Source organism: Halichoerus grypus, chromosome 2, assembly GCF_964656455.1.
Source record: "Halichoerus grypus chromosome 2, mHalGry1.hap1.1, whole genome shotgun sequence".
In the NCBI taxonomy this organism is placed as follows: Eukaryota; Metazoa; Chordata; class Mammalia; order Carnivora; family Phocidae; genus Halichoerus; species Halichoerus grypus.
Window position 1 is genome coordinate 49,959,693 of NC_135713.1, and position 23,591 is coordinate 49,983,283.

General features: G+C 49.6%; 1 protein-coding gene across 1 annotated transcript in view; it reads left to right on the plus strand.

Moving 5' to 3' along the window:
• FABP6 (fatty acid binding protein 6) overlaps positions 1-23,143 on the plus strand; it is a 37,983-nt gene extending 14,840 nt beyond the window's left edge. Inside the window, exons 3-5 of the mRNA XM_078066511.1 lie at positions 19,026-19,201; positions 20,468-20,557; positions 22,817-23,143. Coding sequence (XP_077922637.1) covers positions 19,026-19,201; positions 20,468-20,557; positions 22,817-22,870 — 320 coding nt within the window. The 3' untranslated portion in view covers positions 22,871-23,143. The remainder of the gene's footprint in view (positions 1-19,025; positions 19,202-20,467; positions 20,558-22,816) is intronic.
• The last annotated feature ends 448 nt before the right edge of the window (positions 23,144-23,591 follow it).

Consider the following 23,591-nt stretch of genomic DNA (forward strand, 5'->3'; position numbering starts at 1 on the left):
CCCCAGAGATGATAGTGGTCTGAAGGGTCAGCCCCTCTCCCCTGGGCCCAGACCCCCCCAGACCCCCCCAGACCCCCGGGGTGCCTTCGCAGGCCAGGCTGCAGAGTGTGCCGCCAGAGGGCGCTCCAGGTCACGGCATCTGGGGCAGCCAGAGGCTTGGGGCAGGAGAGGGGAGCGGTGCTACGGGGCGCTTTGCCAGCCTTAGCCCTGTGTCCTACCTGCTGCGGCTTCTCTGTTCCTACCCAGCTTCTCCCCATCCTTCACCTAAGCTCCTCTCCCTCTTCTCCAGCAGCAAACCCACCGTGTACCCTGTTCTGTGGTAAGCCCTAGTGCAGACACCAGGGCGCTCACAGCCTCCACTGAACCGCAAAACCAGCCTGAAAAATAGGGAGACTGCTGAAGATTCAGGCCTTCCTGCGACAAGTGAACTTGACACGGTCTTCTCCGCGGAGGGGGGCCACGTGCCCACCTGCTCTACCCCAACCAGTTCCTAAGCCCCTCACTGCACCAAGGCCACGTGACTTTGAGATGGAAGCCAAGGCCATGAAACACAGTGTTGTCTGGGATCAAATCCTGACTCTGTGATGTAAGGGCTGGACCACCTCGGGCGGGTTCCCTAACCTCTCTGAACTCAGCCTGCAGAAGTGCCAGCTCAGCGCTCTGCCTGGAGGTGGCTGGTATCATTATGAAAGGGCTTGCCCGCAGCCCTTTGTCAAGCGGAGATGGGAGCCTTGGACCCAGAATCCCCATCTCTTAACTCTTAGGCCCCAGCACAGAGGGTGCTGCTGCCTTATCTTGGGGAGAGGTCTGTGTCACCAGCTGATGTCCTAGACCTTCCCCAAGTGCCTGTTTTCCCGCCCTGGGCTTCCCTGGGGATGGCTCCACCCTCCCTCCCAGCCTGGCTCCACCTGACCTCCCTTAAAACCCAGCACAGCGATGGAGCTGGGGGCTGGGGGAGGCGGGGAGGTGCTCTCAACCATGCTGGGGGGCAGTATGGACCCTCACAGGGGACGATCTGCCAGCTTCTAGCACATCCTCTGACCCAGCTGTTCTACTTCAGGGGACTTGATCCTACAGATATAATCTTACAGATGTGAAACAGATTAATGCACATTTTCCACTGCAGCTTTGTTATACCGAAAGGTTGGAAGTAACCTAAATGTTCCTTTAATAGGTGACTGCTCAAATACACTATGATGGAGCCCCAGAAGGAAATACCAGGCCACTGGAATAAAGCATGAGGACCTCTTTGGCACCAACATGGAACATTCTGCAAGTTATATTAAATTTAAAAATCAAAGTGTGACAGGCGAGGGGGAATATATAAACACATATAAGTGTATACGTATTTGTGTATATATGCATCATATTGCTCTGAAGGATACAGAAGAAACTGATCCTTCTGTTGGCTGGGCAGGGCACGGGGAGCAGAATGGCAGAGGGGCCGGGGTGTGGAGGCGGGATTTTCTTTGTAGCCCCTTTTCTTACTCTTGAATATTGAGACATAGGAATATATTACCTGCTCCAAAAATTATTTTTATTTTTATTTATTTATTTATTTTAAGTAGGCTCCATGCCAACATGGGGCTTGAACTCACGACCCTGTGACCAAGAGTCACATGCTTTACTGACTAAACCACCCAGGCGCCCCAGTTTTTAAGACTCTCCTTAATGAAAAGGAATTGGCCAAAGAAAAATGTACCTTCTCTCCCTTCCATCCCCCTCTTCTTCATTCCTGTTTGCTCTTTATAAGGTGTGACTTTAGGATGCCTCAACATCCTTTCCCTTACCTGTAAAAAGACCCACTGAGTCCTTGCTTCAGAGCTCACTGTGGCGACGGAGTAAAATTCCAGAGAGGACGCACAGGGACGGCACAAGGTAGCACTCGACCCATGCCTTTTCCTCCCTGCTCGCTGCCTCACCATCAGATTTTCTTTACTGGGAAATGTGCTGTGAAAGAGAAGCCAAGGGTTCAGCGAGCAGCCTTGACCTTGGGCTTCCCACTGTCTCTGAAATCCCTTCCTGAGGTTTACATCCCCAAAGGCAGGGCTGGGATAGGGGATCACGGAGCCAGTGGTTTTGCAGGTGGAAAACCTCCGGATCTCAGGGAAGCAAAAAAAAAAAAAAAAAAAAGGTAGAGGGTCTCCTCCTCCCTGCTAGCAGTGTGGCTTTAGGGGGTTATGGTAAAGGCTGAGTCTTCTGCCTGGCTTGGGACCCACAGCCTCCTAGTCCAGGATAAAATTCTAGTAATGATTGGATTGTTACCTGGGCCAGGATTTGCAGGCTCAGCGTGCCCACCCAGGAAGTCCACAGCCAGGGCAGGTCAACTCGTCAGCTTTGCCCACTGTGCACGCACACATACCTGTACCCACGTACGCTTCATGCATGCGCATTCCTCCACACGTTCCCACCCGCATGGACATACATGCACATAAACAGGCATGCGGGTAACACATGCACACGGACACAGACTCACACTCCTTCACGCCCACAGACAAAAACGCGCACACTCAGACACACCCACCTTCACATTCAGTACATACTCCTCCTGTTGCAGATCATTTCCAAAGATGGCTGCTGCGGATTCCTTTCTTCTCAGCATGTGCATGCTTTTCCGCCTATCAAATGGTAAATTCTATCTCTCTCCTCTTGAATATTTGTGGTAGAGGTAACGTTCTGAGATTTCTAAATCCAGACTTGAAGAGGATTGGCAGCCTTTGCCTCCTCCTTGTCGGAAGTCAGCTGCCCTGTAAGAAGTTCAGCCTTCCTGAGGCCAGCATGCCGTGAGGAAGCCCAAGCTCGTCATGTGAGAAGAGAGAGGAGCCACGCAGAGAAGCACTAGGTCAAACATGGGAGGGAAGCCTCCGCCTTCCAGCTCAGCCTAGTGACTAGTGGAACGTAGCTTTGTGAGTCACCACAGACGAGGCCATGTGGAGATGGCCACCCAGGCCTACGCTGCCCAAGTTCCTGACCCACAGAATCATGGCAGCTGATGCAGTTTTGTGTCGGGCTGGCCAGCAAACCCCGAGACGGCGAATGAAAAAGATTACTCCAGGCACCAAAGTAGGAGAAACGAGAGGGCCTGGGGACCAGACGCTCTAGTGGCAAAAGGCCTCGAGCCAAGCTCTGTCTCCGCTTTTATTGTGAGTTTAATCAATACACCACGTGCAAGGCAAGGAGTTGGTGAAGTACGTGACCACGACAGGTGCCTGTATTTACTCCCTAGATGAGAACCTTGAGCTGCAGTAAGAATCTGGCTGCTTTCAGCCAAGAAACTTCAAAGGAGGCCCAGCGTTCAGGGCGCTCCTCCTTTGCTTTTCAATTAGTCTCATCCAGGGAGGCATCTACAAGTCACGTTTTATCTGTCCGGGCACTGTGAATCCCCACAGTTTTGTTGTTTTAAGCCACTATGTTTTGGAATGGTTTGTTATGCAACAATAGGTAACTGAAACACGCATACATATTATATAGTCACCCATGTTCACACACACAATGGACACTTACAGACATGCTTGCATACACGCACACACACACCTTTGTAATAGACACTATTGACTGTCTACCCAACATCCATTCCCATTTGTCTTTTTTTTAACATTGTTTTTTATTTTATTTTTAAAAAGATTTTATTTATTTATTTGAGAGAGAGAGCACGAGCAGGGGGAGAGGCAGAAGGAGATGCAGACTCCCTGCTGAGCAGGGAGCCCAACACAGGGCTAGATCCCAGGACCCCAAGATCATGACCTGAGCCCAAGGCAGATGCTTAACCAACTGAGCCACCCACGCGCCCCTGTTTTTTTATTTTTTATCTTTAAAGATTTATTGTTTTTATTTTTTAAAGTAATCTCTATACCCAACGTGGCACTCAAACTCACTACCCAGAGATAGAGACCCAAGCTCTACCAACTGAGCCCCAGGTGCCCCACCCATTAGTTGTCCTGACAGAACTCTGTCAAATGACTGATATTCCTCTAAGCAGCCTTGTGCTTTTTTTAAGATTTTTTTATTTGAGAGAGTGAGCAAGAAAGAGAGAGCACAAGGGGGAGAGGGGCAGAGGGAGAAGCAGACTCCTCACTGAGCAGGGAGCCCTAGGCGAGGCTGGATCCCAGGACCCTGAGATCATGACTGAGACAAAGGCAGCCACTTAGCTGACTGAGCCACCCAGACACCCCAGCCTTGTGCTTTAAAAAGCTAATTCCATCCGCAGCTCCAGGAAGGGGGGTCCTGATTAGTTCAAGTGGAACTTGGTGGTCTCAGTCCTCTTAACAGAGATTGGTTTAGTTTTGACCATGTGACCAAGTTCTAGCCAATGAGACATGGGGGGAATAGGAAAGCTTCCTCCTTCTTAGGAAAGTCACCGCCAAAGCAGAGTTGCATTTATCTGTTACTGGATTCTTTGTGTCTGAGTGTGGGATTTGGAAATGCTGCAGTCACTTTGTGACCAGAAGGATACAGCCTCAAACATAGTTGAGAGGTGCAAAGAACAGGTTCTTAAAGATGTTTTGATCAATGCAATCAGTCAACTTGAGAGTCCTTTCCTTGTCTCTGGAACTCCAATTGTGTGAGATAATAACTTTATTGTTTGAGGGTTTTTATTTGCTTTATTTGTTTTTATTTGTAGTCTAGGCATCCAATTAATATCTCCCTTCCCTTCAGTAAACAAACACTCCCACATGCCTGTATACAAACAGATCCAGAGCCCTTCACAGAAACCACAGCTGAGCATATGTGCACTCTGCTTCATATGTATACCCAAGTACATAATAGTCCACGTGTAGACATCCCTTCTACACAGGGAAAGCACACGTTCTCATACACACAGAGATACAGGGATACAGATATGTATATACATACACTTTCTCACACATGCGTGCGATCCCCCTTACAGTATAGTATCGCAGACACACATGCACCTGGGCAATGCACACTTGTACAGAGAGCCACAGGGCACACATACGGGTCACACTGACATCGACATGAATTTACCCGTTCCTTCCCATGTCTGAACAGCCACGATGAACATACCCACAGCTCCAGGGGTCTGCTTAGATGCGAGCGGGGTGAGAGACCACAGGCAGAGGCCAACAGCACCTCACCCGAGACTGACAGAAAGTTCTGGAAAGAGTTAGGAAAGAGGGACTTGCAGACCAGAACACAGTGCAGGAAGCAGGAGGTCAATCCCAGGGTGGCTTAGGTGTGTATAGCAGCTCCCTGGTCATGGAGGCTAAACTAAACACAGCACCAAGGAAGGCCAGGATGAGTCTGTTTCCACCTCAAAGGGGAAAGAAAACTTTCCCCCACCACCCAGCACTTCCTTCCATATTGACACAAAACCTACTTGGCCCTCCAAGGAACTCTCTTTGTTTACTTCCTAGGCAAACAATCGAATTAGGTATTGCACAAAAGTGAGTTCTCACCATTTATGCCACTGGGCATGAGAGAGAGAGAGAGAGAAGTATGTGTAAAGGCAAGGTGGGAAATGGCAGAGTGAGTGTGGGCGGTTCCAGTGATAATGAGTTTGCAGCAGAGAGTGAGGGCACAACAGAAAATGAGGCTGGGGAGTTGGGCGAGGGCCACATCAGGCCCCTGGGTTTACCTTTAAACTCCCATGGCCCATCCACTGATCCTGACCCCTGGTGCCATGTGACTTTGCACTCAGACCTTCATCTTCCACCCATTGCTCTTCCCATGCCACTGACGAACGAGATACTGTGGGAGATAAGGTAGCAATAAGTACAGTTCTTTTCCGGCTTGTGTAGGAGGTGATTTGGGCTTTATTCTCTAAATTCCCTTTCTTTTGTATCGTCTCATAACCCAGAGCAGTTACCGAGAATATTCTGAAGTTTGCTTTTATTCTTTGACAATGTAAATTCATCTTTCAGAAATTTCATGTTCCTAAGTTTAAATAAAAAGCAATATCCAGGGGCATCTGGCCGGCTGGCTCGGTCAGTGGAGCGTGTGACTCTTGATCTTGGGGTTGTGAGTTCAGGCCCCACGTTGGGGGTAGAGATGATTTAAAAATAAAATCTTAAAAAAAAAAAAGCAATTTCCCAAATAGGACATATACATATAGTGTATACAAATACATAGAGTAGATGCCGTTATGAATAAAATGTTCCTACGTGTGTTTATATGTGTATATCATAAGGGCTGAAAGGATATTTATACCAACTGTTACACAATAGTTATATCTGAGTGATAGGGTTACAGATGATCCTTATGTTCTTTAGACTTTTCTGCATTTTTCTGAATTTTAGGCAAATAGCATGGGTTACTTTTATCTCCAGGAGAAAATGATTTCAAACTTTAAAAAAAGTTTAATCTACATTTTAGCTAAAAGTATAAAGCTGGTTGTGAGAAACTGGGAGAAAATTTCAGGGAGAGGTGGGAAGAGAACTGAATCAGCTTGTGCTTGAGCGAATACTCCAGGTGTCTTCAGGGGGCCCGCCCTGGCAGCCCATCCCTCTGGACCAAGGCCAAACAGGTAAAGGGGTCATAGATACAGCTCCAACCTCAAGGGACATCTGATCTAGGGGGGAGATGTGAGTCACGTGTGCATGAGAAGCATGCCAGGCGGTAAAACGAGAGGTGAGCTGGAGAGAGAGCTCACCTGGGGGTCTGAGGATGCGGGTTCTGTTGCCACCACTCTGGCACCCAGTGACCTTGGGGAAGTGGCTTCACCTCTGTGCGCTTCAATCTTCTTATCTGTCAAAGGAGTTTAATGACGATAACTGGGATGCCGTGATGTTCAGATAAGATAGCCTATCTGTCACCCTCTGTGAACTCTGAGGTGTGGCATAGGGCACCTTCGACATGCAACCGTGCCTCCAAGGCAAAAATCCACCCCTATGGTGCAAATTCAGACCCAAGCAGTAGACAAGTGGACCATTTGGGGGCAGGGCTACCTTTGGATGGGCCTTAAAGACCCTCCCCCCGTCCCCCGCAGGCTGTAGCCTGCACAGCTCTGACATTACAGAATATGAAGTCAGGGAGGGCACTCTTGCCTCAGCTCAAAGACCTGCACAGCCAGTTCCTCGCACAGAGCATTATACCCCAAGCAGAAAAAAAAATAGGAGTAGCCACTGGTCGGCCTTCTCTGAATGTCCAATCCTTTTCATAATTTAACTGCCTGCTCCAGATAATTACTTTTCTCCTGCTTCTGAGCTTAGAGCAATAGTAGTTCGCAATAACTAGAGACTTAATAAGGCTAAATTATAATGAGCGTCCTGCGGAATTACACACCGCATTAACACCAAATGAGTTCGTTAGAAATTCATTAGGAGCTATTCCTGTGACTGCCATAGGCATTAATCACAGTTAGCCAGAGGCAGGAGACGGGGAGATGAATAATTGCACAGGGAACTGGATGAAGACCTTTTGGCACCTGACCTCTGGCCTGAAGCAATATTTTTTGAGGGTCATGGGCTGCTTTGGTTGTAAGTGTGGAGGTGAGGTTGCTTGGATGTTGTTGGATCTACCTCCTACACTTCCTCCTCCTCCTCCGTGGCCGTGGTCCCAGTCAGGATTAGACCGGCAGATGTGGGGGTGAGCAATCTTCTTTTCCAGTCCTAGGTAGCTAAGGAATCAGAGAGAGGACTTGCAGTTCTTGTAAGAACATGCATTCCCCTTTCTCTGTAAGAGCAGGTGCCGTCCCCTTTCTGAGTGCCTTTATGTATGGAGTTACCCAATCCTGCCTGGAGGGGGGTTTGATTGTTAGCCCCATTCTGCCAATGTGGTAGCCCCATTCTGCCAATGTGGAAACCCAAGCACGGAAATTAAGTCACCTGCCCAAGTGATACAGCCAACAGTTGGCCAAGCTGGGAATTTGAGTCTTAAGTGGAGTGCTGTAAGGATGGAGGATGGCTGAAGGTGATTCAACTCATCTTTCCTTCTTGCTCTCTGGTGCTATGTGCCATCTTGAGATCTGGTGGTTTAGCTTTTCCATCCTTTCTATGAGCTACCCGTACCCTCCCCAGAAATTCCTTTTTTATTCGTTGATCACTAAGAATCAGTGTCTGTTACTTTATCTGCAGGAGCCCTGACTAATGCCTGAGTCGACCAAGTACTGGTTAAGTCCTTACTACAGGTCTTCCCTGGGTCAGCTGTTGTACAGATCACAGAGAGGCCTAAGGCAAACTTCCTGCCCTCCAGCTGCTTCAATCTCAGATAGAAACGCAACAGTAACAATTTAATCCTGTGCCCTCCTATGCAGGTTCTAAGCAGAAGAAAGCCTGACCAGGGTGGACTACAATGGGAGGAGAAAAAGGCTTCTTGGAGAACACAGCACATGAGCTGGGCAGGACCTTGGGGGAGAGGTCACTGTTGTGGACACTTTCTGGGCATCTGCCCATCCCACAGTCCCTTCTTCAAAAATTGTCCCTCTCCACCTGAGCAGCGGGCCCATTGGTGGGACGGAGTGTCTGCACCCTCATCTATGTTTAGAGAACTCCGCACTGCACGGGTTCTGGTGGAAGGTGGGGTCCATTTCCTAATACAACGCTGCAAAGGCCAGATACTCATATTCTCATCACCCAGTGGCAATGGGGTGTCTGCTCATGACTTCAGCTCAACCAATCAGACACTCCCACTGGGACATTTCCTCTGCAGCTGGGGAGGCACAAGAAGCAGGGGCAAGAGAATCCATTCCAGCGGCGCCTGGGTAGCTCAGTCGGTTAAGCGTCTGCCTTCCGTTCAGGTTGTGATCCTGGGGTTCTGGGATGGAGCCCGGAGTCTGGCTCTCTGCTCAGCGGGAAGCCTGCTTCTCCCTCTGCTTGCCGCTCTGCCGACTTGTGCTCTCTTTCTGCCAAATAAATAAAAATGTATTTTTTAAGATTTTATTTATTTATTTGACAGCCAGCCAGAGAGGGAACATAAACAAGGGGAGAGGGAACATAAACAAGGGGAGAGGGAGAAGCAGGCTTCCCGCCGGGCAGAGAGCCGGATGCGGGGCTCAATCCCAGGACACCAGCACCACGACCCCAGCCGAAGGCAGACGCTTAACGACTGAGCCACCCAGGCGCCCCTAAAATCTTTTTTTTTTTTTTTAAAGAGAGAAACTCCATTCTGGCTGGGGGGGACTGAGGGGGGCATACCCACTGCCCAGGGGAATGGTGGTTGCAAAGCCAGCGAGCCGTGTCGCCGTTGATAGGGGTGCAAACTGTCCAGTCCAGCAGATCCCAACAAAACCACTGCAGTGATGTCATTGCGACTGTGGTTCCAGCTGCTTATCCTCTCCTGTCCCGGCTTGTTTCCCAAGCCTGAAAGCTCTGTGATCCAATCTACATCTGTTCCGTAAGTTTATTTTCCGCTCACATCTGTTTTCATTGTTTGCACTAAAGACCCCTGCCTCCCTGCCCACAGATGATTGGACCAGGGCAGACACCTGACTCACAACAGACCAATCAGATTATGTCTCCCGACCTAGCTTCTGTTGGTCGCGCGGAGAGCCCGGGGGGGCCTGGGTGCAGGTGGGCAGGAGAGAAAGGACAGCAGGAAGCGAGAATCAAGTAGACACACAGAGAGAAGCTGCACCTGATGCCAGAGAGACTGGCTCCTGACGCTTTCCAGTTCCTGGTCCTAGTTCCTCGTGTCGCCTGACTCCATTTCCACCACTTGGGTTCCCCGAGTTGGCCCTGCATCCATACATTAAGATTGAACCATATGAAATTGTTGTTTTTAAAGGTCAAGAAGAGCAAATATTAGCAATTATGTATGGTTCAACCTAATACGTCCCCCCTTTTGGCCTAGCCTAGCTCAAGTGGGTTTCTTTATTTGCAACCTGAAGGGCTGTGTCTACAACAGTCAGACATTCCATCAACTCAGTAATAGAGCGGAACCGGCAGACACAGCAGAAACAGAAAATAAGGGTTTTCCTGTCTGCCGAATACTGTCTCCAGCGAGGAGGCTGCCCTGCAGACCGAAGGCTATAGGACTCCCCATCTCATCTCCAGTACCCTCTCTGAGGTCACTGTCCTGTGCTGGTTTGTCTGTTTATTTGAGAGAGAGAGAGAGTGAGCAGGGGGAGGGGCAGAGGGAGAGAGAATCCTCCCGCAGACTCCCCGCTGAGTGCGGAGCCCGTGTTGCTTTGCATCCCAGGGCCTTGAGCTCATGACCTGAGCAGGAATCAAGAGGCAGCTGCTAAACCAACTGAGCCACCCAGGCACCACCTGTACTGGTTTATGACCCATGAATATCTTTTTTTTTTTTAAGATTTTATTTATTTTTTAAGTAATCTCAGCATCCACAGTGGGATTCGAATTTACAATCCCAAGATCAAGAATTGCTTGCTCTGCCCAGTGAGCCACCCAGGTGCCACTAAATTCCTATTTTAAAGGCTCAAAAATTTTTAGTAACTTATTCAAAGGTACACAACTGAAATTGAAGAGCAGGGATTTGACCCCAGGTCTTTGTGGGACTTAAACTCACATTTTTACTTCACTGATCTTTTTTTTTCTAAGATTTTATTTATTTATTTGACAGAGAGAGACACAGTGAGAGAGGGAACACAGGAGGGGGAGTGGGAGAGGGAGAAGCAGGCTTCCCGCTGAGCAGGGAGCCCGATGCAGGGCTCGATCCCAGGACCCCGGGATCATGACCTGAGCCGAAGGCAGACGCTTAACGACTAAGCCACCCAGGGGCCCCTTCACTGATCTTTTTAATAAATTCTCCTGGCCTTTCTGATCAGAGCTTATGTTACAAATTATAGACCAGATTAGTGGCCTTTCACTTTTGGGGAGGCCCCCTTGGAACACCTGATGAAAGCCATGGACCCACTCCAGAACATTCATAGATGTGTACAAAATGTTGCCTTCTGGCTTGGTTCACAGACCTCTATGAAGCTCACTTTCTGCCATAAATCTCATGACCCATGAACCTCTCCCAGAACCTCAGCCCCATCCCACCTGCTTCAAATAATACTATTCATATTAACTCATGGTCTTCAATAATGCTTTTGTTTTCTCCACATCATGGAGTCTCCCACTCATTTATGTACTTTTTCCTACCTAACCTAATTGTCCAACAATAAGGACTGGTTGGACAAGTTGTATCACAAAGTGATACATCCATACTCTGGATTATTATATGGTCACTAAAGTGATGGTTGGGGCTGGAGTGGACTTGAGTGGTGGGAAGTGATGAGGGAAGGACTGCTGAGTGTTCAAAACCTAGCTGAGGGACGACCATGAATTTGCTGTGGTGTCGCCCTCCCTTCCCCTGCACTGGGTCTTTTCTTCTGGTTGTAGTCAGCAGTCCTAGAGATGCGAGGTGGAAAGACAATTTGGGGGGCGGGTTTCAAGGATGGGGCCTAGGAAGCCAAAGTAACCAATGAACATTGAGGGTCCTGGTAGAGGAAGTGATGCATTGATGGGCTGGATAAGAAAGGAAGTGAGGCTAAAATTAGGGGGTGGAATGGGGCAAAGGGGATGATCTGGGAGGCTGGAGCTTCATTTATTGGGGTGGGGACTGTTTTCTTTTGCTGTGTATTGCTGTTCCCTAACACATAGCCTGGTGCTCAGGAAATGTATACTGAATGAAATAATTAACGAATGCATGGGTCATGACTCTGACATTAGAACCAGAGACTGACATTCTGCTTTCATCAGAGATCTGGCAGGATCCACAGTGGTGTTAAGCACCCTTCAGGTCAGAGAGAACTGAGTTCAGATCCAAGCGTCATCATCAACAACAAGCTGTGTGACCTTGGACAAGTCATCTAACCTTTCTGAGCCTAGACTTTCTTTTCTGTAAATAGGGATAATAACAGCTCTTTGGGAAGTTTGCGGTGCCATGTGTCAAACACTCAGCATGGTGTCTGGCACTTTGAGATCACTCTCTAAGTACTGCAGGAGCAATAGTGATCTCCAAGAATCGGTTGGTTCTGGAGGCTGCATCCAAACTAAATTGCTGCATTTAGTTAGAAGACATGAGGTAAGGGACCCGAAGCCAGACTGTCATCTCTGCTTACCACCTGAGTGTGACACTTCTGAACCTCCATTTCTTCATCTATGTAGTGGGGGATAATATCAGGACCTATCTAACCAATTGGTTGGGAGAACTGAGTGCTAATTCCTGTAAAACATTTAGCACATTGCAGATTTGGAATAGATGTTGGCCCCTGAGATTCCTTATCAACTGAACTGGAGCAGTCCAAGGGAGGAGGAGACTTTGTTGAGGGCTGAAGACCAGAGGTTTGGGACATGTTAAGTTTGAGATGGCATAAGACGTGAGGTGGAGCTATTGGGTAGTCAGTTGGACATAAGTCTCCAGGGGAGGTCTGAGATGAGAAAACAGTTGGAGAGGCATCCGCATAGAGATGGTCTTTAAAGCCTTGGACAGGGCGAGCTCACCAGGGGAGTGAGCGCTCCGAGAACAGACAAGAATGAAGACCACACTCTGGGGCTTGTGACACTTAGCAAAGAGGGAGGTGATTGTGACTGCAAAGCTGGTGACCAGACACAGCAGTGTTGAAGCTACACAGCTGACCTGCCCTGGTGACATTTACCTAACACTCTTTTATCCACAGGCAACCCTCAGACGTATTGCAGGTTCCGTCCCAGACCACCACGAGTCAAGTGAAGTTTCCGGTTTCCTAGTGCATATAAAAGTTATGTTTACACTATGCTGTCGTCTACCAAGTGTGCAGTAGCGGCTGTCTGAAAAAACAACATTTTATTGCTAAAAATGCTAACCATCATCAGAGCTTCCAGTGAGTCATAATTACTGAACACAGCTCACCATCACAAATATAATGGTCATGAAAAAGTTTGAAATATTGCTAGACTTAATTACCAAAATGTGATACAGAGACACAAAGTGAACAAATGCTGTTGGAAAAATAGGACCGGGGTAGACTTGCTTGACACAGGGTTTTGTAAAAAAAAAAAAGAAAAAGCAGCATCTGCAAAGCAGAATAAAGCAAAGCACAACAAAATGAGGTACGCCAGGCCCTGTGAAAAATGCTTTACAGAAATTAACTTATTTATTTATTTATTTGAGAGAGAGAGAGAGAGAGAGTACAAGCTGGGGGAGCCGCAGGCAGACAGGGGAGCAGGCTTCCCACTGAGCAGGGAGCCCGATGCGGGACTCGATCCCAGGACCCTGGGATCATGACCTGAGCCGAAGGCAGCCACTTAACTGACTGAGCCACCCAGGCGCCCAGAAATTAACTTATTTAATTAACTCATGAGAAAACAGAAACACAGGAAGATAAATGACTTGCCCAAGGTCACCCAGCCAGTGAGTGGCAGATCTGGGATTCAAACTCTGGCCTCCTGGCCTCAGAGTCTCCATCACTTCTGCTTCAGATTGTGGGTTAACAAAGTACTGACTGGGTGTTCCAAGGGAATGCTGAATTTCTTAGCCTCTGACTCCTGAGAGCAGAGCTAGGAAAATCATCATGAAATAAATTGCCCTCAGAGATCCCATTTAGCCTTGACACTCTAGGATCAACCCCAAGTAGCATTTCAGATTTTTTGTTGAGGAAAGAAGAGGAAGGAGGTTTGGTTAAGGTATGTGTAACCCTGATCAATCACTTACTCCAGGTAAGGTGCTAGAAGGTCCTGGGGTGGAGAGGTTAGGAGGAGGGCTTCTCCTCCAACCGTGGACTAAAGCACCTGCATTTCTCACTCCCTAGGCTAGTTACTCTCAGAATAATGGTGGCTGATTTGAGGCTGGAGCCAGAGTCCAGGTGGGAAGTTGGGGTGGCCCAGGGGCATGCATTAGCCTTGGGGCTCCTCTTGATCTCCACCAGGGTAGAGTCGCTCTGTTAGTTCAATTGCCCCATAAAACCTCACTGTGATATGGAGGCAGTTTGAGTTCATTTACCCCTCTTGGAAGGTCCTCAATGAGTGCCTGAACAAACAGGTGGACCCCAGCTGAAGAGGGAAAGGGGCAGGGCATGGGTGGGAGGAGGGATGGAGGGTCAGATGCGCTCATAAACTCCAGTGAAGGGAAAAGGAGCGCCGCTGAGTCAGGCGTCCCGCTGCCAATGTCGTCCTGTCCCACACCCCCACCACACCTGTCCTGCCTTTGATGCTGACCTTGGATGAGTAGCTATTGAGGAGAAAACAGTTCTGACAACGCAGATGGAAGTCAATGGGAAAGGAAGTTAAGTGGGGCCCCAGAGAGGCTGTCTGGTCCATCCTGCGGCTCTTTTCCACGTCCCCTGGCCTGGAGCTTCTCAGGGTAACTGCAGCACAACACTGGGAGCATAGCAAATGCAGATTCCAGGGCCCCACACCCAAGCCAGAACTTCTGGGGGTCAGAGCCCAGGAATTTCTATTTTTCACAAGCCTTCCTTTCTTGCAACCTCAGCAGTGTATGTGGAAGACCGTGCTGTAAAGAACACAACCTCAGGGCGCCTGGGTGGCTCAGTCGGTTAAGCGTCAGACTCTTGATTTCGGCTCAGGTCATGGTCTTGGGGTCCTGGGATTAAGCCCCTGCCCCATGCTCAGTGGGGAGTCTGCTTCTCTCCTTCTCCCCCTCTCTCTGCCCTTCCCCCCACCTCAAATCAATCAATCAATCTTTAAAAACAAAATGTTCCAGATCCCATAACTTTGTGATTCCATCCTGGGGTTTTAGTTCAAGGAAATGCTTTCTAAAAAATCATATAAGGAAACTCACTGTGGTCTCACATTTAATGGGGTAAGCTGGGCCCCACCAAAGGTCCAACAGTAAACATTATACATCCATTTCTAAGAATAAACATGGCAGCTTTATGGAAACATGGGACTGTGTTTTCAAACTAATGCTGAGCAAAGAGAGTGGAGTATTGCATTTACATAGTGATTATAGCTCTTATTTATCTGCCATAATTAGGGTCAGTGAGAAAGAAAACAAGGATGAGAGAGGAGACAGAAGAGCGAAAGAGGGAGGAAGAAAGTAGAAAAAAAATAACACTTACTGAGTTAGGGCGATGGGTTATGGAGGAGGATTTTTGGAAATGTCTTTAAACGCTATTGACAGTTGTTGTGGTACTAAGTAGGAACTCCACACAGGGGCTCTGTGGCTTTGGGCAAGTTACTTCTCTGAAGCCCTGGTTCCTCCTTGGCAAAATGGGGAAAATGACTCTTACTTCATAGAATCTTTTTGAAGAATAAATGAGATAATCTGTGTAACACACTTAGCAGCATGCCCAGTGCATAATAAACACCTGATAAATGTTAGCTTAATTATAGCTGTTGTTCTGCCGTCATTAGCATCAGAGAGGGGAATCCTCACGTGCTCTAGGTAGGAGCGGACAGTGCTGGAGACCCTCGGACAGGCAGCAGAGTAACAGATGTAAACATAAATACAAAACCTCTTTGTTCCAGGGATTTCATGTCTAGAAATTCATCCTTAGTCAATAATCTGACATGTGTACTGAGGTGTGAAAGAGAAGGTTTATCTCAGCTTTCCAACCAGGGCCCAGCAGAATGGCTCCCGCGAAGAAGCGTGGCCGGAAGGGCCGTTCTGCCACCAACGAGGTAGTGACCAGAGAACATACCATCACCATTCACAAGCACATCCTAGCGTGAGTTTCAGGAAGCGTGCCCCTAGGGCACTCAAAGAGATCTGGAAATTTGCCATGAAAGAGATGGGAGCTCCAGATGTGTGTATTCACACCAGGTTCAACAAGACTGTCTGGGCCAAAGGAATAAGGAATGTTCCATTCCGTCTCCATGTGAGGTTGTCCAGAAAACACCGCGAGGATGAAGAATCACCAAAAAGCTATATATGGTGGTTACCTAAGTACCTGTCACCACTTTTGAAAATCTATGGACAGTTAATGTAGATAAGAACTAATTGCTGATTGTAAAGGTCTAAGACTGCAAAAAAAAATGTTTATCTCAGAGTTATTTGTCATAGAAAAAGTTTAGAAAAATAACCTGAAGATCAAGTTACACTGTTACATAACATGTACATAATGTTTATATAACAATAGTTATGTAAATTACAGCATACAGACAATAGACTATGAACGTTCTGGAGCTATTAAAAGGGGTATGATTTACCTTTATGTCATGATACAGACATGTACCCATATCATTATATAAAAACGAGGTTACAGGGGTACCTGGGAGGCTCAGTCGGTTAAGCATCTGCTTAATCATCAGGTTATAATCCTGGGGTCCTGGGATCGAGCCCCACACTGGGTTCCTTGCTCAGCGGGGAGTCTGCTTCTCCCTCTCCCTCTGCTTGCGGCTCCCTCTGATTGTGCTCTCTCTCAAAATAAATAAATAAAATTAAAAAAAAAACCCTCAGTTACAGAACAATATAGTCTCATTCATAGAAGAAGTATATGTATATGCTTTAAGTTTAGAAGGATAGACACAAACTATTAAGGGCCATCTCTGCCAAGTGACAGGACTGTTACTTGCTCTGAGTTATGAAATGTTAATATATATAACTTATCAGAAAACCCGTGATAATGATAATGATGATGAGGATGTGGGTGTGGGTATGTGTGTGTGTTTATGGTTTTTTAAAAAAATAAGACCCCTGGCAGGAGTAAGGAATTCCAAGACTGGAGACTGAACACTGGCAAAATGGGGCAAAGTGGGTTTCACCTGCTCAGAAATCACTCAGTCCCAGATCTGTGGTGAGTTCTGCTTTAGATAGAAATGATGAGGATTCAAAAAGAAAGAAAGAAATGATCGGGATTCACGAAGAGCTGATTCTGGAAAAGGAGACCGACTTGCAGAAATTTCCATAATTAATAATAAGAAAAAGGAGAGTCCTCAGTCTGATCCGGGGAGCAATCCCACAAGACAGGCGGGACAGGACCTGGATGTCTGGGGTCTGAACGCCCCCCCTCCTGGTTGTGAGCTTCGAACAACACACACTCCACCGAGCTCCTGGCCTGCGCCCGGCCTGTGGTGGGTCTTCAGTGCCCCTGGCAGCCCTGCTCCAAGCTGCCCCCTGGGCCCCCAGACTGCTGCTTCACTTGCTGGCATTATCCACACCCTGCTTCTGTCTCTTCTCCTTCAAGTGCTCTTTGCTGCAGTCAAACTCATTTTTCCTTCCATCATGACCCTTCCCACCTTCGTCACACTGTTCCCTCATCCTAGAGTATTGTCTCCCTATATTCCCCACCTTCTCCAACCTCTGTTTCTCTAAACATCCAAGTCCTATGGTTCCTTCCAAACCAGCATCAAATGCCATCTCCTATGCAAAGATATCCTGGCCCCCAGCTGCCCCCCTGCTCCTTCCCTGTGCCCCAGGCCATGCATCTGCATTTGTCTAGGAACTTGTCACATCCTGCCTGCACAAGGGTTCTCTGCAGGCCTGTGTTTCGTCTCCGGACTAGACTGGAAGCTCTTTGGGGGGAGGGTGTATGTCTCATTCATCCGTGTGGCCTCGGTGCCAGCCCCGCATGCAGCAGGTGCTTGATGCGCTTTGGTCGACGAATGGGGGGGTGAACAAGTAAATAAGGGGTGAGGCGAGCATGGCTGGAGGACAGGGCAAGGACGAAGGGAGGGACGGAGGGCAGAGGCGGCTGAGACCTCGGACGCTCTGGCATTGCCATCGCCCTTGCTGGGAGTGGCAAAGGGCCTGCAGCCAGCACTCCCCCAGGTGAATAACCTCAGGGCTCTGCTCCGCTGGGTCCTGCCCCCGTCATAAAACAGGCAACGCTTCCTCTTCAGGGCTGGAGGGGGAGGTGGAGTGACTTAGGGGCCGAGCCCCAGCGTGTGGCAGAGTTTATAAGCTGGGGCACCGGGCCCCTCAGCACCACAACCCTTCTTCCTCATCCCCCTGCCCTCCGGCCTCCGGCTCTCCCAGCAGCATGGCCTTCAGTGGCAAGTACGAGTTCGAGAGTGACAAGAATTACAACGAGTTCATGAAGAGCCTTGGTGAGTGAGTGCACGAGGTCCCCTTCCCTGGGCTAGTTTGTCACAGCCAGCTTGGGGCCACCAACCCAAACTCCTTGAGGCCCAGAGAAGCTGAGTTACTAGTCCAGAGTCACACAGCCAGTAGATGGTGAGGTGCAGGCTTGACTGGCTTATTCATTCATTCAAGACATATACTGAACACCTGCTATAGGTAAGGGCCAGCCCGACGTTCCTGATGGGGTGCCTCAGCATGATGTGCCCAAGGTCACACTGTAAATTAGGGGCAGAGATCATTAGCACCCAGGACCCAGTGATGAGATGATGAGTGGTGCCCGGGGAGAGATGACCAAGGGGTTACTATAGCGGCCAGGTTTGACAAGCCATGCACTCATTTGGCCATTCAACAAACGCGGGCCTCTTACTGCGCTAGGAACTGTGGGCCGAGATCAGTGATGCCGCTCCTCTTCACTGCTCCATTTGCAGCGCCGATTGTGAGGAACCCATGGGACAGTGGCCCTGACAGTCCCGCAGAAATCTTGGGGCACGCTCTAAGTCGGAAGGAGTGCCATTGTCAAGAGTCAGAGGACGGCCCCGGGGGACCTGAGAGGCCCTGAGAGCAGGGGCCTTGGGGAGACAAGAGCCCTTCTGAGTCCATTATTGGGAGTGGCCCTGAAGGGACAGTGACTTGGCTTCACCTCCAACGGTCTCGTGTGGAATTGGAAGGGCTCCAGTGTCCGTCGTAGATCTGGTTCAGCTATTAGCCTCCACGGAGGTGCTGGGAGGCCCCTTTCCTGCTCTGGGTCTTGCCTGCCTCATCTGTGAAACAGCAGTGTTCGAAGGCAGGCTCGCTGGTCCCATTCATCCTGGGGCTTGGTGAGCTTGGCCGCGTCCGTCGTGTTTGCGTTTTGGTGCTATCAGAATCAGAAGAGCGGCTAGTACTTAATGTCAGTTACATGCCAGGAGTTTTATGAGACACAATCACTTTAACTTCCTCCTCACAACAGCCTTGTGAAATGGGCCTTATTACCCCCATTTTGTTGATGGGAACACTGAGGCTCAGAGAGGTAGTGACGCATCCCAGCTCATGGTTCATGGTAGAACTGGGATTTGTGCTCCTAACCATCGGGCTAGCCAGCCACCAGGGAGGAAAGCCTTCTCCCAGAGCCACAGGTTGTAAGCAGCTCTTACATGCCGCTCTACTCGTCCCTGGGCCAGGGCTCCCCAGCGATGCTATCGAAAAGGGCCGAAACTTCAAGACTGTCACGGAGGTGCAGCAGGACGGGCAGAACTTCACCTGGTCCCAGCACTACCCAGACGGCCGCTCCATGACCAACAAGTTCACCATCGGCAAGGAGTGTGACATGGAGACCATGGGGGGCAAGAAGTTCAAGGTGAGAGGCCACTGGCCGCCCTGCCCTCGTTCCCCAAGCCTCTGGCTAACTTCTTGGTCTCAAGCGTGTCCCCTGGGGCTGCACCCCAAGCTGAGGCTCAGTTCTAGAGTCCAGCCTCCAGCCTTAAGCGCTTGAGTTACTCAGCAAGTTAATCACTCCGGGTTCTTAATGCTACAGTCAATAACAGACACAGTAACAAAACTGTTAAAAATTGTTAACACTTGCACTTAATATATCCCAGACACCTGCTGAATACTTCACACATGTTACTGCAGTGAATCCTACGAAGTCGCAACAGTTACTATCCCATTTTACAGATGAGGGAGTTAGGCTGAGCCATGGGGTTCGGCGGCTTGCCGGGTCACACAGCACAGGCAGACCTCCACACCCAGGCAGCCTGGCTTCAGAGAGCATAACCATTTGCTCGGGCTGCCTTCCAGTGTAGCCTAGAGAAGCACAGCCCCAGAATCGGACTCGCATGGGTTCAAAACTGCAATCTTACATAAGAAAGAAGTGAAAGGTGACTGTCCTCTCCTACCCAGCCTGTTCCCGCAGATCTTCCACCAATTCTGGGTCCCCTCTATCGCCCCCAGGCATGACCATGACTACTCTGCTCCTTAGGCTGCCACAGTAGAGAATAAGTGGTCCTAATGTTCATCTTCTGTCACTCGTGGATTTTAACAATTTAACAGTTTCTCAGGATCTCGTTCTGTGTCAGCACAGATCGATTTGTCTTATTGTTTTTATTGCTTGCACAGCATCTTTTAGTATGGAAATGCTATCATTCCTTTCACACTCCCTGCTCGATAGATATTGAAGTTACTTACCGGTGGAGAGTCCGGACGGCTATTTAGGTTGTTTACAGTTACAAACAATGCTGCAGTCCACATTCTGCATGACATCATCATCATCCTAACAATGAAGATCATAACCCAATCCACAGTTAACAAGGAGCACTCATCCTGGGCCGGGCACTGTTCTAAGCACTTTCCATATGTCCTAAGAAATCCTTCAATCCTCATAAGAACTCTCAAGGAGGTAGTTACGACCCTCATTTTAGAGGTGAGAAAGCTGAGGCACAGCAAGGTTGAGTGACTTGTGCGTGTTGTCTGTACCTGTGGATCTATGTCATCCCGTATCTCCAAGGCCAGTTAAATCCCAGAGGGGACTGCTGTGGGGGCTGCGGGTAGCCCTTCCTCCCTCGGGGGCTGGCTTGCGTTTGGGGGCCTCTGCTGGCTCAGGTTCAGTGTTATGCTTCGCTTCCAGGCCACCGTGCACATGGAGGGTGGGAAGATTGCGGTGGAGTTCCCCAACTATCGCCAGACCTCGGAGATCGTGGGCGACAAGCTTGTGGAGGTGAGTGTCCTGCTGGTTCCTGGGACAATGATGAGGACACTTTCCTGCCTCCAGCCCTGGCTCTCGGGGCACTTCCCACGTGCCAGGCTCTGTGCTGAGCGCCTGGGGGACATCGTCTCGTTCGACCTTCACGATCACCTGCTAGGTAGGGCTTTTTCTCTGCATCTTCCAGGTGAGGACACTGAGGTGCTGGGAGCTGAGTGGTTAGCTGGAGGGCACCTAGCTTCTCTGAGAGTGCTGGGGACTGGCGCTCGGCAGGGACTCTGCCGCCTCAGGGGCCCAAGCGTGGAAGCCCCTGGGACCCTCCCCAGAGTTTAAATGAAGGGGGGAGTCCGGGTGGGCCCCGCAAGGGCAGCCACCATGCTGTTCCACCTCCCCAAGGGACTTCAGGCCCTTCCTGCTAGATCTTCTGATTTTTCAAAGAGAAGCTGGAACTTTGCACTTCTCTGTGAAACCTCCAGACTACTAAATGCTGGCAGTGAATTAAACCTTTTAAAAAAGGCTGGCAGGGCTAACACACACATCTGCGGCTGGACCCTTCCCACACTTGGTGCTCTATAACCACAGATTGGAGGTGCTGCTCTCACTTCACCTCCCTTCTGTTTCTTCCCCTGGGGCTCCAGAATTTTCCCCAGGTGAAAGAAATGGATGTGAAGTTAAAAGCAAAAAGTAGGCTCTTCCACACTTCATTCTCCCTTTGTGAGCCCATGTCCTGGGCCAGAGCTCCCTGGGGTCCAGTCTACCCTCCCCAAGGTTCTCCAGAAGGGAAGTGATGAGGGAGGTAGGGTTTGCCACCTCCTTGCTCCCCTCTTCTCCTCTCTCTCTCCCCCTCTTGTTTCCTTGTTTTCCTCATCCCAAACCCAGTCTAGAGGCCCAAGAGACTCAGTGACCTCCCATTATTCCCATTTTACAGAGAGGCCATTGAGGCTCAGAGAGAACAAGTCACTTGTCCAAAGCCCCACAGCTAGTTCGTGGTGGAGGCCCGTCCCACTGGCTGACTTCTAGACTAGGCTCTCTGCCAGCTCTGCCCAGGCCAGTGGGTCTTTAATTAAAAACAACAACAACAACAACAACAACAAACACACACACACACACACACACACAAAACTAAAAATAAAGAGATGCACAGTATTTAAAAAATATATATATAAAAGAACAAAATTGACTATCCATTTTTTCCTGGATAGAAATTGACCTCTTAGAAAATCTGATAAAAGCTCTGGCCACATTTTTACATTAAATGTCAGCCAGTAGGTTCTGACTCCCAGAAGCAAAGCTCACGGCCTGTGAGGTGTGTGGGGAGCACCCAGGGTGGGAGAACCAGAAGCAGGTTTGTGCCCAACAGGAGGATCAATCTTCCCAAACTGAACAATCCTGTTTCCTGATGCCTAGAGGCTCCTGACCAGGGTTGTCAGAATCACCCTGGACACCTCTGTCCTTTTCCACCAACAGGGAGTGCATTAGGTGGGCATGCCTCCTCCCTCTCCAGGCCAACACCAGCACCCCTCGCCATGCTCTCATCATCACCTAGACCAAGGCCTAGCCTCCTCCCTGCTCGCAGCTCTCTCTCTACTCCATCTTGCTCCAGGTGCAAATCACACATCACTTCACACTGCCGCCCTTGACAGAACTGCTCACAAAGATGACATTTGCCACCCACCCACTTCCTGTGAGAAGGCTGCCTCCTCTGCTGGCTATCAGGACCAACTCACGATACTCGCATGCCCCATGACAGTGGGTCTCGAGGGCCTCGAGCCCAGGACATAGGACAGCACCTTCACTGAACAGCACCCCCTGCCTGCCTTCCCCCGGGGCAGGGACTCTATCACCAAGCACAGGTGTCCCATAAATGCTGTGTGGTGCAGAGGCTGAGTGTGGCCTCTAGATCTTAAAGGGGTTACTTGACTCCTCTAGACTTCAGTGTTCTCATCTGTACAATGGGTACAACCCTACTGTGTCGTTGGGAGAATTAAATGGGGTAACACAAGGGAAGTGCCTGGAGTAGGTGAATTTCAGTGGACAGATGGAAGGTTACAATACGAAGAGCCACATCAGCCCTAACATCTGTTTAGCACTTTTGCCATACTGAGTCTACACAGGGGCTTGCATAACAAATTGGGAAACTGAGGCTCAGAGAACGGGTGCAACCTGCTCACTTCCGCTCAGGGCTGGGACTGGAGGCCTGTCTTCCCCCAGCTGTGCTCCATCTCACTTAGGGGTCCCTGCACTGACTCCCTCTGTTCTGGCTGCTTCTTTCAGATCTCCACCATCGGAGGCGTGACCTATGAGCGTGTGAGCAAGAGGCTGGCCTGAGCAACCAGGCATGGTTCTTGTGGGGGGTGGGGGCACAGAGCCACCAGGAAAGCTGGGATAAGAACAGACATTCTGGGGCACCTGGGTGGCTCAGTCGTTAAGTGTCTGCCTTCGGCTCAGGTCATGATCCCAGGGTCCTGGGATCGAGTCCCACATCAGGCTCCCTCCTTGGGGGGAAGCCTGCTTCTCCCTCTCCCACCCCCGCTGCTTGTGTTCCTGCTCTCGCTATCTCTGTCTCTGTCAAATAAATAAATAAAATCTTAAAAAAAAAAAAAAGAACATTTTGTTTGTCCAAACCTCTTTGTCTTTGTTTTTATTTTCTGGTGTTTTGGGCAGTTTCTAGCTGGGTAGGGGTGGGAAAGGCCCAAGGATGGCTACACAGGCCAAACCTTGGCCCTGAGACCCCTGTGGGCTCTGCAACATGGCAGAGGGAGGCTTGAATGTGGACTGCAATACTCCCGGCCCCCTGGTGTTCGAGAAGCACGGTGGCCACATTTCCGTGCACCCTTGCCCCACCTTGCCACCCACCTCTCTGTGGGTAGAGACACAGGGCTCCTTTAACACACCGACTCTCATGTGGGCCACCGGACAGGTGTATCAGATGGTGGGTAGGAGGAGTGGCACTTCCAGGAGAGGGCCCTGCGGCTGGGCTCCAAGGCTGGCAGATGAAGGAGGAAGACAGGACTTGGCCAGAAAGGTGTTTTGGCATGGCCGTGGCTCT